We start from the raw sequence: 19,850 nt of genomic DNA, 5'->3' as shown, positions 1-19,850 counted from the left end.
CGTTGTTGGAGTCCTTGAATTCGAATCTCAGCGCCGAGTGGAATCTATGTCCCTTAGGGGATATCAAAATGATTCCAGCCCCGGAGCCGTTCTCATTGGATGAGCCATCCACAAAGATCTTCCACGACGTCTGGGCCGAGGTGACCTGGGGTGAGTCTTCTACAGGATCCTCCCGGAATCCTGTGCACTCCGACGAGGATTCCAGTTCTCAAAGCCATGAGCTTGGAGCTGTCATCTGCGTCTCTGGCCCGAGCAGCAACGTTCGCGAACCTGCTCAGGTAAGCCTTCAAAGGCTCGTCAGGTTGTTGCCTCACGTTAGCCAGGGAGTCGACCTTGACGCGGCCAGCCTGGGAGGCTCGGAATGCCCTTTTGAAGTCAGCAGAGAAGGTTTTCCAGGAGCTGATTGATTGTTTCTTGCTTTGTTTGAACCGTTGTCTGGCAGGTCCAGTCAATGTGGAGGGAAATATCAGACACCTCAGCTCAGGGCCAATGTTGTGGGCCATCATCAGGTTATTGAACATCCCTAGATGATCCGACGGATCTCCGTCTCTGTTGAATTTGGACAGGTGCGGCATACAGAAACCAGATGGGTATGCCGTTGTTGTTATGCTGGGGGTGAAGAGCTGAAGGTCGTCCGCCGAATCATATTCGTCTTTCTCTTTCTCCGACAGGAGCTTCCTCATTAGCTCCTCCATCTGAGCCAGGCGCTCAAGGGTTTTGTCCCGACTTCCTTAGTTACTCCGGGGCTGTTCAACAACTCCGGATCCATTGTATACGGTTGGTGGGTTATTACCCCTCCTATCTTAAGATAGGTTATTTGGGGCAATCCCGCCGTTACGTACCTTGGACAGGTCTCCCCCTGAGCGAGCATGGCTGCCACCTCCTACCAGGTCCCCCCTATGAGAGTTAAGGTGATCTCGTAGGTTGCCCCTTGGGGTGGCTTGAGGGTTTTGCGCCGAGCTTAAGCGCTGACGCAAGTCTCCGTCAGAAAGGTCACTCCGGCGACTGCCGGTCCAGTAGCTCCCGTTAGAGAAGCTCGGAGTCCGCCTCTGGGGGAGGATTCGGGCTCCCTCTGGGTGCCCTGCTATGATGGGAAGGTCCTGCGGATGGCGGGTTCCTGCTACTGCTTCCATAACCTGGAATATCTCAGATAGGGCGAGGAGGAGATGGATATCTTATTGGTGACGGAGGATGCCTGACCGGGGATGCAATCCTGGTTCCGTCAGGGCGAATCAAGTTAGGTGGGGGCCTCTCGGCCCTGCCAACCTGCGGGCCCCGCGCCTGGCGATTTGGACGAGGCGCAGGACGGCTGGTGGGGACGGGCTGGTGCTGTGAGCCCTCCCCGGATCTCCTTCTAGAATTCCCTCGAGCCCTCCTGGGCGCGCTCGAGGCTGGCTGTGAGCTGGGAGTTGAAGTTCGGACCGAGCGGCTATACTGTTGTTCGGCTCTAGGTATTTCTTCGAAGTTTCCTCTCGACGATGCGATAAGGGAATAGAGTTGGATGTCGGAGGTCTGTTTGAGTGGCTAGGCCTGGACTGATTACCCTGGCAGGACTTACGAGTCTCGCCTTGCCTCTTTCCGACGTTAGCGTCTGTTGTAAGAGGGGGTAGTCGGGCCAACACCTCCTTAATTTGCTGACTAACTTTCACCAGTTGGCTCCTTAACTGAGCATTCTCCATCTCTACCGCTGTGTAAAAATCCGGGTTTTGATTAGGTGGCCAGGGTGCCGAACTTCTAGTGTCATCCTGGCCTATCGGCTGCTTGCCCGGCCGCTGCTGGACATCAGGATTTTGCTCACCGGAGATGGCGGCATGATGAGCCTCCTGCCCATCATGTTGTTCCGCCTCGTTACCGTGTCTTGATCGAGTGGTCACCATAGTTGGATGTTTGCGATAGCACCAATCTCACTAGCTCTTAACGAAAGCACCAATCTGTTGATGCGGTTCTTCCCCAACAGGTAATTATGAAAATAAGAGAAAGAGATTAGTGCTTAATAATGAACCGAAATCGATAAATGATCTTTTTATGGATTGATGACACAACTACGTTTTTAGGTGGTTCAAAGGTTAAAATCCTTCTACTCCACCAGCCAATATTATTGCCATATGCTTGGTATTCTTTATAGGGTACTTTTTTACACAATAGAATCCAACCCCTTGCAACTCCCAGGGTCTCCATATTTGTAGGAGAGGGCACCTGGAAGTTGGTAAGGGGGGTCATCCCGTGACCTTCTTACCCATCATGTCACTTCTGTGACATTCATGATTAATTCCTAAACCCTGACAAATGAAGTGTGGTCTAATCAACAGGTAAGGGGGATATTGGGCTGCACGACCCAACCCAGTCATGGGTGTCTGAATACGCACGTTCATGCTGCGTGTCCGAGAATTCAGGGATATATCAGACACGTGATGTCTGATATATGCACGTTTACATTGCGTGGTTGACTTTATAAAAGTTCATAGCTTCCAACTTCAGTTCGTACCCCGAGCTGGATGCCCTCTCGACCTGCGGCCTTCAAAGTCCTGACTCGGCCCTTGAGTAATCTTGACGGACCTTTTGGCTACCTCGAGCTAAAGAGGTAGGACCTGACGACGGAAGCTCCGGTCATGGGGTATCCACGTGGCTGACATAATTAGGCCACATCTCAGCTCGATAACAGCCCACTGGAAAATCAGGGCGTACAATCCTATTTATATTTATTTTATTAATTTCTTCCCTACACTTTTTCTTTCTTTCTTTTTTCCTTGTATATTTTTTATGCTAAAATCAATCATTATAATTATCAATAATAGGTGGAATAATTTTATAATGCTCAATGATCAATGTAAAATTGTATATTTTCACACTTAATTTGAGGGTTTTTTTGCATTAATATAGATTTTTTTTTATATATTTTTACATTAATATAGCTTTTTTTTTTAAAAAATAATAATTAAAATCTGGAACAAAAAAAAAGAAGAAACAAAGTTCCTAAATATAGAAAAATTTGTATACCCTATAGGGTGATTTTTTGGTGCACCCTCTAAAAAAGGGCACACCAGTGCATACCTTCTTCAGTTTTTGGTTTGGGAAGTATTTTCGGCGTAATTTTTTTTTATGGGCGTGTATATTGTAATTATGTGGAGAATCCTGCAAATTTTCAGGAAATTCCAAATAATTTATTGTGTCGAAAACAATTTTCAAATAAGCTATTTTCCACGCACATAAAAAAATAGTCACCCGTGTAACAAACTATTTGAACTTTATTTTTCGGCACTGTAAATTATTTATAATTTACTAAAAATTTGCAGAACGTTCTAAATAACTACAATATATACAATCATAAAAAAAAATTACGCTGAAAATACTTTAAAGGCAAAAACTAAAAAGGGGGTGCACCAGTATGCCAATTTTTTAAGGTACACCCGAGAATTTCCTTACCCTATATAAGCCTTTCTTTTCCCATAAAACTTGATACCATTTTGGTCTAAGATATGGTCGATCTAATCCACCATGGTTGACCTTATGTGTTCGATCTTGATCGGAATTGTCCCAACCTAATGTCAGTGATAACTGCAAGAGAATAAGAAGCATGTTCAATGGATTGTTGAGAATAATAATGCCACCAATGATTAAATTACGTTACTATTGTTTATTGGATTGCAGAAAATAAGACCACGAGTCTTCAAAATAACAACCCACCAAAAGAAATCAACTTTATTGAGTTCGCAATACTTTTTTTTGTTGCAATGAAATCTATTATCATTGAAAAAAAATTCATAATGTCATGCATCCTATAAAATTAGGAGCAAAACAAGTTCTTCATCCACCCAAAGAGTATGCATAATTAATCCATAATGATGAACATGAATTAAGGATACTCTTGGAAAATTGGACAATGAACTTGCAATATCCTCTAACAAAGACTTGAGAAGTCATTGGAAAAATGAACATCTCTAAAGAAAGCAGTCACAACTGCTAAAGAGTCTCATGCAACAAAGTGCAAAGAAGTATCAAATAGCTAACTCTGAACCAACGACACTATTAAAGTCTGCATCAACAATTCTTCATCCTTCTTGTGTGTAGCATCCAAATATCATCCTGAGAAAGATGCTTGTGATAGTATCATGACTTTTAAGCTTATCTTAGAGGTAAATCTCGTTCTGTTGATAATTCTCGCTCTGTCATTAATTCTAATTTTATGTATAGTTATTATATGAGATCGTCTTGGGGTGCAAGATCTTTTAATTTCCTCTTTTTGATAATATAATTTGTATATATGTGGGCATTGAAAAAGAATGGAGATCAAACTTGGCAAATATTGACGCAATAAGACTACAATAATTGTTTATTAAATTATATCAAGCTGTAATAATAATAATAATAATAATAATATCTCAAATTTTCCCTAATAAATTACTGAAAAAAATAAAATTACTAATAAGCACTGAAAAACTTAAAATTCAAATATAAATATTGATAACAATAATTGTAATAATAGTAAATTAATTAAATATGACATAGAATATCCTAAATTAGTTTAATATTGAAAAAATTCTGAAAAACAGTATAACAACCTTCTATTTAAAAATAAAATTTAAATAATAATATTTATCTAAAAATAACTAACATAAATAACTGTATTTGATAACATTGCAAATTAATGAATAACCGTTGAAACAACCAATCACGGCCTCTTATTTCAAATTAATAAGTTATTTTATATATAGTTATTTTATTTATATATATTTTAAAATAATTAAATAAAAAAATATTCACTAATATATAGGAAACAGTTTATTTCTCAATTTGTAACTAAACAATGGTTTCAATAATAATAGTAATACTAAAATAAACATAAAACATATTGCCTGTCCACACTTGGATTATTTTGGGGGTAAAGTAAATAATGAAAAAGTTGCTAAATTGTGAATACAAAAAATCTTAATTTTAGTCCCAATAAATGTTGTACCTACAAGTAAAAAATTTGTGACTAAAGAATTTTTTTTTACTTGTGTCATCACTAAAAAGTCTGTGGCTAAAAATATTAGTTATAAAAATCATAATTTGTTCCCACTTAATGTATTTTTAGTCCTAACAAACTTTTTTACTAAAAATAATAGGTTGTGACTAAAACTATATTAGTGACAACTTGTGATTAAGTATGACTTTTTAGTCACAGCTAATTTTTTGTTGTGACTAAAAATAATATTTAGTCACACAAAATATATTGATAACTCTACAAAATAGAGTTAATTTACCACTTTTTATGTGCTAATTGTTGCTTAATTCTTGAGTTTTTAATTGATTTATTAAGTTTTTAAGTAATTTTGAATTTATTAGTCTTATCATGATTTTATATATTTTTGTGTAGTTTAATTATTTAAATTATTGTGTTTAGTTAGAAGTAAAAAATGTGTGTTTTATTAAAACAAAATGTTAAATTAAATTAAGTTTAAATTAAAATTTTCATGAAAATTTTGTTGTAAATTTTATTATTAAAAATATTTAGTTTTAATGTAATTTATGTTTTTTGTAGGAAATTATTGTATTGTTGGTGCTTGAAAAACAAAGAAAAACAAAGGAAAAAAATGACATTTTCAAGGAAAAGAATGAAAAAAAATTGGAAGATTTACACTCACTTACATTATATTGTAATTAATTACTAATTTGTTATGCATATTTTAATATACCTACATTATAATATTAATTAACCTAAATAGCATATATTCCAAATTTATTTACCATTTTATTGTACCTCTTATTTTTTTTTTTAATTTAATAAGGTGTTTGTTACTTACCATTTTGATACATCATTTTATTTCCTTATTTTCTTGGCCCTTTTATTATTGAATCACTTTATTTCTTAAAAAAAAACGCATTGTTCCAATATTTCCTTTACTTTTCCCTGTCTATGGGTATATATTTTGTGGTCTACATAATAATAACTTATGAATTCAATATAACTTTTGTATTAGTTTAAAATTTTACTCCTTTTTTAGTTTATATGTCTATTATGAAATTTCTTGTGATTTTTGTTTATATGTACAAAATAATTTATAATCACCGTTATTAACTAGTTTTTGTTTTGAATTTTGTAGTTATTTTAAACACTTGTATTTACTAATATAGTAACTTAATACTCAATAGTATCTAAATCAATGACTGTAATTTGATGTCTACCAGTATAAAATTAGTAGGTAAATGTTACTTTGGATACTTATATTTATCAAAATCATAGCTAAATACTCAATAGTATCTAAATCTATGACAAATTTTAAATACTTATTTGTATCAAATTATTATATAAATGTTACATATATTTTTGTTTTTGAAAGACCCATTTTGTCATAACCATAATTAGTTAATTATTTTCCATGATTTGGATACTTTTATATGATGGTAACTAAATGTAACATATTGCTCTTGAAAGTTCCCCGTATCAATATTTGACAATTTTTACTTACGGATAGTTTATTGATACTCTTATATATCAATCCCAATTAATTGGAATTCATCTCATCTCAAATGTAATTATGATATTTGTTAGATTTCAACAACAAGATTCCACTGCAATCAAGTGAAATGCAGCCAAGAACAACAAAGAAAACACTATAGCAACTTCAATCTAACTACAGTGGTACTCATGGGTAGCTAAATGTATTTGTTTATTAATTTGAATACTCTTTCAAAATATTATATATAAATACATACTTACGAGTATATTACATAAAAAAATATCCATTGTTAACACACTTGCAAACATATATATTATAAAAATGATCAATTTAACAACTAGAAAAATACTAATTTGTATCCATCAATATTTATTTTTTATAAATACTTTTTTCTTTTCTTATTTTTAATACCTTTTGGTATCCCATATACAATAAAAGCATAACCTTGATGATATAAATAATTGAAAAAAATATACTTTTTAGTATCCAATGAAAATAACATTATGAACATCAAAGTTTTAAAAAATAAAAATAAAAACTACCACTAATTATTATGTTATACATAAAAAATGATCATTTATTTAATTATATAATTAATTGTATTTTTTTTATATAATTATATACTTTTTGGTAATATTAAATAAAATAAAAACTACATTTAGTTTTCTTACATATAAAATGAATATGTAAGCAATATAAAAATTAAGACGAAATAAATTGTATGTCATATCCTATAATAAATATGAATGTCCTAAAAGAAATTAGCCATAATAAACGTCAAAGTATGAAAGAGAACATATATAAAATGGACATAAAATATATAAATCACAAGTGTGCTATAATAAACTTTTATTAAAATCAGATGCATCCAATACATAAGTTGGGTAAAAGTTTAAATTTTGTATTAGATTTGAATGAAACATAAGAAGAAAAATAAAATAAATAATAAATAACTACCAATCGGTACCCAAAATACTTAATTTTCTCAATAATCCACGCCACCTTAATATTGGTATGATCTTCAAGTTGGTTGTAGCTTCACATTCATTGTTCAAATAGTAATAATGATTTTTTAGTAGTCAAATCTTATATAAAATAAATTAGTAATAAGTCAACAAATTGATTAATTAAGCTATTTTAGGAAAGTTATCAAGTATGTGAGTAAATTAAGGAAATGTAATATTTTGTTAAATAAAATGAAATCAGTTATATACAACAATAATTAATATATTTTGGTTATATTATTTTATCCCTAACAAAATTGTTATTATTTATTCTTATATGTATAAATGTGTAAACTGCCCAAAAAAATTAGCAATTCTGAAAACTAAGGCCCAAGTAGCTTCAGCCTAAGCTTCCAGCTGCCCCAGCCGAAGATTCTTAGCTGCCAGCAAGCCCACGAGCCTCCTCCCAGTTGGCCCAACTCACCAGCCCAGCCCAGAAGCTGCCCCAGCCTTCACAGCCTTCCTGGCACTCCAACGGGCCAGCTGCACCAGGCCCACGAAAGAAGCCTCCCCAACAAGCTTTCCCTTGCCAGGCCCAACCCGCCAATATTTCTCCAACAGTATTCGGCCCACCTAAAACCCAAACTTTTACCCTTTTTGAGCCAACAAATTGTCACTTTGTCCCCTTGTCTAAAATACTAATTTTTTATTCAAATTTTTCTACACATTTTACCAAAAAAATCATCATTATACCATATAATTTACCCATATTTACTATATTATTATTAATTTAATCAATTTAATTAATTTAAATTGATTATTTTAATACTATCATTTTGGCTATAAATAGGGAATTTTCAAGACCATTTTGGGTGTGCTTGATTTTTGGGAGATGTTACACTACACAAGTTCTAGACTTTCAAACATCTCTATTTTCTTCATCTTCATTTTCTTTTTGGTTAATTTTCTATGAGTTTTTAGAGGAAAAATTTGGGCGTTTCTCCTCCAAATTTTCCTATTTATGTGTATAATTTTTTGGTTTGTAATTTCTAGTCCAGTTATGAGTTTCTAATCTTTTTAAGATTATTAAGGTGATGATGATACAATATGTAACTAGATAGTGTTTATTTTGTATGTTAATTTCTCATTTTGTGCAACAAAGTTTATGGATTTTCTTTTTCAAATATTTTCTTTCATCTTAAATATCTTGTATTTTTTATTGTTAGCAAACATATTTACACTTTGTTATTCATTAGTGCAAAAACATAAGATTCTTTGTGTAAGATGTGTCATTAAATCATACACATCCAATGCTTAGAACAAAAATATTATGTTTTGCCTTATAAATAATGTTATTTGAATTTTTGTTGTTTCATTAGGTTGATTCACATTCAATACTTTGAAATTATAATTTTGAAAAAGTGAAGAAAAATCTTATATTTTTAGAAGTAATTTGTGCTTAAAATTATAAATCTATTTGGAAAATGATAGTTTGATTTATTTTAACTATCACTAAAACTTGGGAATCAATGTACTTATAAATATTATTCAACTTATATTTTGTGGATTCTAGCACCTTAATAATCTTCTTTTACTATCTTGATTTCTATTTTTAATTTATTTTTATTTATTGTCTTTGATTTCTTTATTATTATCTTTTATTTTATTTTCATTATACAAAAATCTCAACAATCTTTGGAGCTATGTTAGAATTTATTAATTTTGGTTTAAAATAGTTTTCTTTTCGATTTTAGACAACTTCTTTGGGTTCGACATCCTTGATTACACGATCACTATTCTATATGAACGATTCGTGCGTTTGCGATATAAATATTTAAAACATACTTATTTTTGGTCCATCATATATGTTGTGACTAAAAAGTTGTTACTAGAGGGTACCTTTATTTGTAGTATTGATCATTTTCATAACCATCAAATGGTTATTATTATTATATTCTTTGTATCTTGAATATTGTAGATAGTAATGAAGAAATTTTCAATTGCTTGTTTTTTCTCATTGATCCAACTTCTTGATACTTTTATTTTCCTATTTTATTTTATTTTATTTATTTGTGTGTGTAATGAGACTTTTACTAGTGTTTTCTTTATTATTAATAAGAATTTTATCTATTGTTAAGGCCTTATGAGTTAACTAAAACCTTAGATTATTCATTCTAGAACCATATGATGAGTCAATAAAAACAGGCATTAAGAAAACATTACTACACTAATCTATATATGCATAGAAAGGATAATTTTGATGAAGAAAGAGGTGTAATTTTTACAATCTCTCTTTTTATTTCTTTTTACCATGTCCTTTTTCTAATAGTGTGTATATGTTTTATTGAGTTGATTATTGATAAATCATTACATAAATAGATGTGATAGTTTTATTTAACTAATCAAATTTATTTCAGATGAGACCTACTTTTTTAATAGTGCTACGTCAGTTGATGTAATATCTTGGTGCACATATCATTATTCCAAATATACTAAGTAAAGTCACATTAACACACATTACCACCAACCCACTCTCATGTGGTCGTACATAGTAGCATTCCCCTTCGGCACACATGTTGCTCCACTCCACTCCGTCGTCCACCGCCTAGCCGCAGTCTCCTCCCCCGAGACGATATTCTCTTTCTTTAACACTACTCAATCCAATCACACCATTTTTCCCATAATGACTAGTAGCAGTGGTGGCCAAGTGAAGACATACGACATGTGGGATGGGGTCCCTCAGTGTTAGAATATGGAAAAATATTTTGAAGTAAAATGTGATGTATGGTAAGAAGCATAAAGTTCTATCTCAAAACCAATATAATTACTAGGTAGAATAATTATGATTTTGTTCTGAATTGTTAGTTTGGTAAATTATTTTTAATTTTAGTTAAAAAAACTTTGATCAAAATCGGAATTAGGAGTCTATTTGAACTATTTTACAAAACACATGATCCAAAAAATAATTTTTCAAAACACGAGGTCCAAACAAAAAAGTAAAAAAATACAAGGTCCAAAAAAGTATAAATCCTTAAAAACATCATGTCAAGCCAAGTGACAATAAACTTGCTATTTGACAACTTAAAGTGTCCAACACTACATGAGGTGACATTCCATAATTAGTTAGCGATACTCCATAATACTTATTAAATTCAAATAATTGTAACTCAATTTAAAATTGTACCAATATCAATATCTCATCTACTTGTTATGTTGGAAACGGATAGTGCCTAGCTGCCTCATAGGAGTTTGTACTACATTAACACATTTTTTGTCCTTTCGGCCAATCCAATTGAGTTACCACCAATTGGGTCCGGTCCCCACAGATGGTACATTGGAAATGAATGTCATCATTAATTAAAGTTGTACGTGTATATATAAGTGATCAATAATTTAAGTTAAATATTTTAGATTTTTTATATATCTTTTTTTTTTTTTTTGATCCTCTACGTACTAATCTTTGGCCGGTTTGGCAAAGCATGCATCACAATACAATATTAAATATATAAAGAAAAACCCACAAGGATGGGGCAAGATTCCTCGGATATTCCCATTTATTTAAAAATAAAATAAATAGAAATAAATTACTTAAATTTAATATATATTACATTATGGTTGTGTTTGGTAAAATTTTTGTTTTTGAATTTTTTAAACACAAAAATAATAATATGTTTGATAACTATTTTTGTTTTTTGTTTTTAAAAATAAAAAATAATAAATGCGTTTTCTAACTTTTATTTTTATGTTTTGTTTAGTAATATAAAATGAGATGGTGATTTGAAGAAGAGAAGAAAAAAAAAACTAAAAGTTGAAAACAATTTAAAAAATTTTGAAAGTGCAAATTTTCTATTTTCAAAATTTAATAAATTTTTTTTAAAATTTAAAAAAATAAAAAATAAAAAATAAAAATAGAGTTACCAAACGCTATTTTATGTTTAATTGTCAAATTTTTAATTAATTAAATAAATAACTGTTTTTTTAATGATTACCAAACATCACCTATATTAATCACTCCAAATATTAAATATATACAAAATTAAATTAAAAATATTTAAAAAATTACTAATATATTACAAAATCAAATAAAGAAACATATAAAATAAATAAAAAATATTATAAAATAAATAAAAGATCAAACGGGGCATCGTTGAGGCAGAGAGTACTATTATTCCTGTCCCCGCCCCGTTTAACATGTGGAGTTAGAAAATAGCTCCCGTCCCTGCTCCCACTCTATTCCCAGTTTTGGCGGGGAATTCTCGTCCCATTAAAGGCAAATCCCTATCCTCATGATGAAAATTTCCATCCTACCCACAACCACTCTATGGATAATAATAACAATAATTTATTAATAAAGTTGTAAAATAATTATATACCCTCTCCCCATGATATTGTTAATTAATAAGTACAATAATAAGGTGGTTGAATTTTTTTTGTTCGTATGATACCAAATTCAATGTTTTCCAATGGTCTATACTACCATACAAGCTACCATATTTTGACCAAACTTATAATTACATATAAATATATGATTATTGTAACTACATGGAGATATATATATATATCCCTTCTATATTCTATATAATAAGCGTGTAGATAATATAAATTCTTAATTTTAATAATTTTTTATTTATTTTTAATGTTAACTTTAATAAAATATTCTTATATTTAATAGAATATTTTTATATATAACAATAGTTTGTAAACTGTAAACACTTAAAATTAAACTTAATTATATTATAATATAATTAATTTTTTTTAATTATTTATTTTATTTTATTTAAAATTAAGTGTTTACAAACTATCATTAAATATAAAAATATTCTGTTAAATATAAGAATATTTCGTTAAAGTTAACATTAAAAAAACAAAAAACCATTAAAACAAAAAAAATTCATTATCTATACACTTATTATATAAAAGAGATATAAATATATATATATATATATAATCAAGAGATTATGAATAACATAAAATATTTTAGACCATGTTTTTATAATCCTCTTTTCAATCTTTATACGTACCTACCAATCTTCAATTCATTGTTCCTAAAATATCCTCATCATAATAATCAAACAAATATATTAAATTATATAAACCAAGAGTAGAAGATTCAGACAAAAATGGACCAATCAACACATGCATGCAATAATTTCCACGTGCTCAATTTAATAATAATAATAATAATAATAAAGTGTATGGTTAGATATGAATGAATAGGATAAGCTTATTATTATCCATAACTCTCTCTATAAATACCTTGGAAATAAGCCTCTAGTTTCCACATCTCAAAAGTATTATATATATATATATATATATAATCACTCGATCGATCTTCTTCACTCACTACAATAATTAAAAATGGCGTTCATGAAGGTTTTTCTTGCTCTGCTTTTGTTGGCTGTGGTGGCTTCAACAACTCATGCTCGTGTTGATCTTTTGGGGATGATTTCGGACAACAATGCTCCCTTTTGTCCAATTGGTATGTATGTATGTATATATATATATAAATATAGATATTGAAGAAATTAACTTGTTATAATAAGATCATAAATTATCTATACCTTAACCCCGGTCTCCAAACACTAGGAGTCATGACAAAATTTAATTTTTTCTCACCCTTTTATAACAAATATATATATATATATATATAATAGTATCATTATTTTTCCTTCTAAATTTATGATTTTTGTTTGTATTTACAAAAAAAAGACACATTATTCTAAAGTTAGAGTCTTTTATTCTCTTATATTAGGTTTGGTTTGAGGAAATGAAATTGAAGGATAGGAATGAGATAGAATAAAATTGAGTATGAAGACAAAAAATTGGTAATTTTTTATGAAAATTATTGAGTTCTCTTTTCATTTACTTATTAACCCCAACCAAACATCACATGAACATTAATTCATCCCATTATTATTGGACCTGTACTTAATTCATCCAATTATTATTGGTCTTAGTTATGTTGGTTCTTGACAAGAAATATGATCAGATTTTATCTAAAAAATTCAATTGGTGATTAATGGAGTTACCTATATTCTTATTAATGACTTAATATTCTTACACTTGTTTCATGTAGGACACTATACTCTAATATCTTCCTCAAGATGGTGACTATATTTTGTCCACCAGTCTTGAATCACAAATTGTTTTTCTTAGCTATAGTTTATTTTTTTTTTATCTCTAGTGTCTTTTTGTACTATGCCGATCTCGTGCGACTTATCGCTTGCTATTTAGATCTCAAGTGTCTTGTTGCACTATGCGTATCTCATGCATAATACAGCTTACTGATCTTTTTTTTTTTTTTTTTAATTCTGCTCACTATTTGGATCAGTATGGATCGAATACCCGCTAAGAATATGACTCATAATACTATGACAATCAGTGATTAGTGGAGTTAATTACTTGTGTTCTTGACTCAATATTCTTTACACTCGTTACTCGTTTCACGTAGGACACTATACTCCAACCATTCTTATATTTATACAATACATGTATATATATATATATTGATGAAGTGATGTTGTTTGTATGTAGGACCAACGAAATGTGCTAGCTGTAGTTGCGAAGTGGAATCTGGGAAGCTTAAGTGCGTTCGTAGAGACACAAGAAGAGGTGCTTGCCCATCAACCTGCGGCAATCCATGCATCTGCGACAGATCAGCCTGTCCACTTTGTCAATGCAGCTACGAGGTCGTAGGATGCCCTAGAATATGCCCAACAACCACTTCGACTACTGTGTTCGAAGATATTCAACTAATCACTGATTCATCTTAGTCAGCATATCTCATATGTATCATCATCTACATATAGCTAGCTCTCTTTCATATATATATATATATATATATATATATATGCATGCCTCAATCATACATATGATATTGTTGAGGTTTTTAAATAAGTGAATAAATGTAAGCTGGCTATACCTTATCTTTTAAAATAATAATATAATAATATCTGCAAGTTATTATATCACTACAACAAAAATGCTATTTACCGGCGGAATAATTACCGGCGGAGATAGTCCGCTGGTAATCATACGATCTTTACCGGCGGAAAACGAATTCCGCCGGTATTAATCTTATTTTTATTTTTTAAATTTTTTTTAATTAATGCCGGCGGGAAATTTATTATTACCGGCGGACAACCCGCCGGTGATAAGTAGAATTCATTACCGCGGCCAGTTTACCGCCCAATTATTATATTCATTATTGTCGGCGGATAATTACCGGCTGGCTCCGCCGGTAATAATATTTCGATTATTACCGGCGGATTATTACCGGCGGGTTCCGCCGGTAATAATAAATAAAATATAACAGTTATTGTGCTATTGCCGGCGGAGTTATCAGCCGGCAATAATAATCTATATATGCAGACCATTCATCTTCTTCGCGTCCGTTCGCCCAAGTCTCCCAAAAAAAAACCCAGACGCTTTTCTTCTCCACAGATTTTCTTTGACGAGCTTTTCTTCTTCTGTGATATATTTTAATCGTAAGCTGTTTAAATGTTTAAGATTTACTAATATTTTTATTTTTATGTATTAAACAAATTAATAGATCGTCCTGCAAGAAGGAGGGGACGTGGCCCTGCCAGTAATATTAATACTGAAAAACGAAGGCGGGATGCTGGCAAACCACTTGAATTGCAACTTGATCCGGCGACAGACAAAGTGGTTGGTACTGAGCACCAAGCTTTTGTTCGCCAATTGAGTACTGAAGTTACATTACTATTGCCAGGACATTATTTAGATTTTAAAGATGTTCCTCAGCAATATAAGGACCAGGTCGTTCAAAAGATGAAGGTAAAAAAAAATATCTAATTTTTTTATATTATACATTTTAGTCTATAAAAATTTAAACTAACAATTTTTTTTTTAGTATTACTATAATATCGATGGGCATCCAGAATCTGAAAGAGTTATGGGAACTCTGTATACGGAGATGCGCAAAAGATATTCAAAGAGAAAGAATATTAGACATTCTCATTTCCAAAAATATTATTCTGGAAATCCGAATGATTTGGATAGTGCTCTCAATGCTATTCCTGACTTGTGCTCGAAGGAGAGCTGGAAAGAAATCGTCGATTTGTTTCTGAGCCCAAAATTTATAGCGCGATCTACGCAGAATAAGAAAAATAGAAAGGAAATGAAGTATTTGTCGACGCAAGGCTCTAAATCAATGGCAGCAATTCGTAACGAATATGTAAGTAAAATACTTAACTTTATTTGATATTATTATATTATTAATTAAACTAACACTATTATTTTGTAGGATGAACCTGATGAGCATGCTATTGATGCTTGGAGAGATACACATATAAAAAAATCTACGAAGACTTGGGTTAGCGAAACTTGCAAAGAACTACATGTAAGTTAAAGTTTTTTCTTTAATTATTGATCTTAAATTATAGTAATATTGGTTTTTTAACATTTTCTTTTGGCAGGAACAAATGACCCAAGAGATGGAGAGGCAAAATATTCAAAGTAGTCAATCAGGTTCGGAATCTGCTTCTAGTGAAGGTTCTACAGCTAAATCAATATAGTATCAGGTTATGGATAAAGTCCTTGGCTCGAGGTCTGATTATCAAATAGGAGTGGGATACAGGCCTAGAGGCAAAGGGAAGAAATCAACATCTAGCTCCACAAGTCGAAGTTCAAGCCAAACTCAGTCACAAGTTCCTACTAATGTGACTCCAGAGATGATGGGAGTTTTGGCTGAGATGTGGGTTAAGATGCGTGATAAGGTCGAGTCAGGAAATTTTCAGACTGATTCTTCCCTCCATGACCCATGCTATGAAAGTTTATTGCAGCAGTCTTTACCTTCTCAACAACAAGGTAGTACATCCAATCAAAGCCCGGGGACGTCGTCGATGCCACAACAACCACAACAAAATTCTCCAAACATATCTGGTGGTTCCTCTCAGTCGCCACTTTTTAATTATATGTTTGGACTTTCTTCCCAATTTCCTCAGACACAACCTATGGGAAGTCAGTTTGGAGGATTACCGCGGCAGTAGCAACAGCAACAACAACCTATGTACAGTCAATTTGGGTCGTTCATGCAGCAGCAGCCAGTATATCCTCATTATGGAGGATCGACACAGCAGCCCGTTTATAATCAGCAGTACTACACTTCTCCGAATCAACAACAGCAGCAGTCTCCTTTGATTCACCCACAGCCTCGGCCATATTATCCTTCGCCGCCAGCACCACAGTCTCATGAAGGTTTGAGTCGAAGCACGAATGTTGAAGATTTTTAAATGAAACTTTTGATGAAGACAATAATAATTAGTTTAGGTTTTATTATATATTATTAAATTTATTTTGTAAAGACAATTTTAGTATTTTAAAGTTGTATTTTTAATTTGGATATTAATTTAAATAATATGGATTTTATTTCTAAATTTTTTTAGTTATAAGTTTAGTTATTTAATATTAATTATATATAATTTATAAAAATTAATTTTTTTTAAATATGATTTACATTTACCGGCGGAAACCGCCGGTAATAATGTGTCAGACGTTAATTATGACCAAATTATTACCGGCGGGCTCCGCCGGTAATAATATTATTACCGGGGGGAGCCTAATTCCGCCGGTAATAACGACTTTTACCGACCGATTTGTACCGGCGGAGATCGCCGGTAAAAGTATTACCGGCGGCTTTATTGACTATTACCGGCGGTTTTCTCCGCCGGTAATAGCTGATTTTTCTGTAGTGTATATATATTTATATATGATCTTTTCTATACATTCAACTCGTCATCACACAGGTGTTTTCCTCTCAATCCCTAAGCAAGCACTTTTCCAACAGTTGTGCTTTTCAATACAGTTTCCCAAACCCAGCTCTCACAATCTTTCTCAATACTCAATCTTGATTTCCATACTTGATCTCTCTCTCTTCTAATCTGGTGTTTCTGCTGTTTTATCTGAATTTTTCTTTGCACTAACAAGTGGATCCAAGTTGTCTTTGTATAGACCAAGGAAAGAAATAACCCTTAAGTTAATGAGGTTGTTATGACAGTTGTGAACCAAACAACTCATTAATAGAATTAGTTGGGATTTGGAGAAACTACTCCCACAAAAACATTACACAAATAGACATGAAAGTTTTATTTAACCAATCAAATTTATTTCAGATGAGACCAACCATTTTAACAATGTTACGTTAGTTGATGTAATGTCTTGGTGCATATATCATTATTCTAAATGTACTAAGCAATGTCACATTAACACCAACCCACTCTCATGTGGCCGTACGTAGTAGCATTCCCCTTCGGCACACATGCTGCTCCACTCCTCTCCGTCGTCCACCGCCTAGCTGCAGCCTCCTCCCCCGAGACGATCTTCTCTTTCTTTAACACTACCCAATCTAATCACCCATTTTTCCCACAATGACTAGTAGCAGTTGTAATGCCCCGAAATCCCTAATGCGGTTTAATGGCTCGAATAGTAGGCCGGGAGGGCCATAACTGTTTAATTATGTCATTATATGAGTATATGCATGTTTATATGAATTATATTATAATATGATGTTATATGCATGCATGTGGGTCCACATTTCATAACAGGGATGTTTTGATAATTTGGCCCGTTGAGAGCATAATTGTATATTTGTATGCATGTCAGTGACATATTGTTGAGACCACATTATAATGTGGATTTGTTCGAGCTATTCGGCATGAGACGATCTTTGAATATGAATTAGCAGTTTAGTCATAACAGGTTTAAGCTTGGGGCTCGGGGTGAGTCTTGGGGTGATTTTAATGATTAGAGCATTGCCGGGAATTAGAGGGTAACGAGATGTGAATTATTGGTGTTTGAGAATAGCGAGAATTGGTGAGCATTAATTATGATTAACAAAATAGGTGGAACATTTTAATTTTTCCCTTGGGAGCCTTTAGAAATCCTTATTTGACCTAGGGGTATTTTAGTCTTTTCACTCCTAGGATAGATATAAGCCATTGAAGGCTGTAGAAGGAAGGGGAAAAAAGAGCATAGAACAAAACCTTCCCGTACCTAATTTTTCTCCTTTTCTTCTTGGATTTTTGAGCTTAAGTTGAGGAATAAGTCTTGAGAGCTTGGGAGTGAGTTCCACCGTTGAAGAGCATCATAATTTGAGCTTGAGGTAAGTTTCTAGCCATTAAATTTCCTGGTTTGCTATGTTTTAGCTTTGGTTTTCAGTTGAGATTTCTAGGTTGGATGATTGGTTTTGTTGGGAGTTTTTGGCTAGGGTTTTTGTGGTTGTGATGCTTAGGGCATGTAAGGATGGTTTTTGGGTTCATTTGGCACCAAAAATGAGGTTTGGAAGCATTGGAATCGAGTTGGAATTGAAGGAGTCGAAGGAAGAGGTTTCAGTGGAGGATCTGGCTGGGTGTAGCGCTACAGCGCCCACCAGGGGGCGCTATAGCGCTACCTAGTGCTCTGTTGGGCAGTTTGGGGTTATGAGAATAGCGCTAGGGCGCTATTGAGCAGCGCTGTAGCGCTACTCTGTTCCTTCAGAATCCTGTTTTGAGTGTTTTTAAGGATTTTTGGCTTGGGGTTTCAATCCTTAAGGCCCGGGATCGAATCTACTCACCGTGTGGGTACATTTCGAGGTCCCGAGAGTGGGGTTTAGGTCAAGACCCTTTCATTGTTGATTTTCATTAATGGAGGTTATAATTTGTTATGATTAGGTAACCGCTAAGGAATCAAAATGTTGATCGTTCTCAGGAGTAGTTTATATTCTACTTCTCGCTCGAACCAGAGGTAAGAAAACTGCACCCTGTGTATATGACATGCATGATTGTTGTTGAGGCATGTTGGTTGATAAATGTGGACAATGATTGCATATTAAATGCTTAGCAGAGTTTGCTTACTTGTGTATGGTACTGATTAGTCAGGGATGACACTGGTTGCGTATTACTGACCTGAGAGTCAAAAACGGCATAAGCGTCCTGAACGCAGGCCGACTAAGTATTAAATCTAATCGATATCAGCGTTGAATGACTCAGGGAGCATTAATGCTGGACCGACCCTAAGGTCGATGAAACTTATAAGCGCTTGACTAGTCTAAGCTAGTTACTCAGAGCCAGGGCCTAAGGCCTAGGTGACTGCTTGTCACATGGCTAGGGAGCGGAATCCCACGGTTATGACTCTATGGACATATGATAGGTTATATTGGTGACCAGTTCATCGAGCACCTATCTTGATAAGCTAGTGAAAGACTCACTTATTTGTAAAGCCCAGGTGACCCTATCGTCACATGGCTAATGGGAACGGAATCCACTTTAGTGACTTTTCCAATTGTCACTCCTCTATTTTGGACTGAAAGTCCTGAATGATTATTATGATCATTGTTGATATTATATTCATGCATTATTGTGTTTTCTTGCTGTGCTTTGGCTCATGGGTGCTATGTGGTGCAGGTAAAGGGAAAGAAAAGCTCACCCAGCCTTGAATGGAGAGCTTAGGTGGTGCTGTGTACATATGC

At 33.1% G+C, this 19,850-nt stretch overlaps 1 protein-coding gene across 1 annotated transcript; it reads left to right on the top strand.

Annotated features, from left to right (window-relative positions):
* Window positions 1-12,664: 12,664 nt before the first annotated feature.
* On the top strand, window positions 12,665-14,310 carry LOC133834236 (uncharacterized). Its single transcript, XM_062263775.1, has 2 exons — window positions 12,665-12,863; window positions 13,919-14,310. The coding sequence occupies exons 1-2, from the start codon at window positions 12,743-12,745 to the stop codon at window positions 14,155-14,157; spliced, it is 360 nt and encodes a 119-aa protein (XP_062119759.1). The 5' UTR covers window positions 12,665-12,742; the 3' UTR covers window positions 14,158-14,310.
* Window positions 14,311-19,850: the final 5,540 nt, after the last annotated feature.

Source organism: Humulus lupulus, chromosome 5, assembly GCF_963169125.1.
Source record: "Humulus lupulus chromosome 5, drHumLupu1.1, whole genome shotgun sequence".
Lineage (NCBI taxonomy): Eukaryota > Viridiplantae > Streptophyta > Magnoliopsida > Rosales > Cannabaceae > Humulus > Humulus lupulus.
This window is presented reverse-complemented; position numbering and strand designations above follow the sequence as displayed.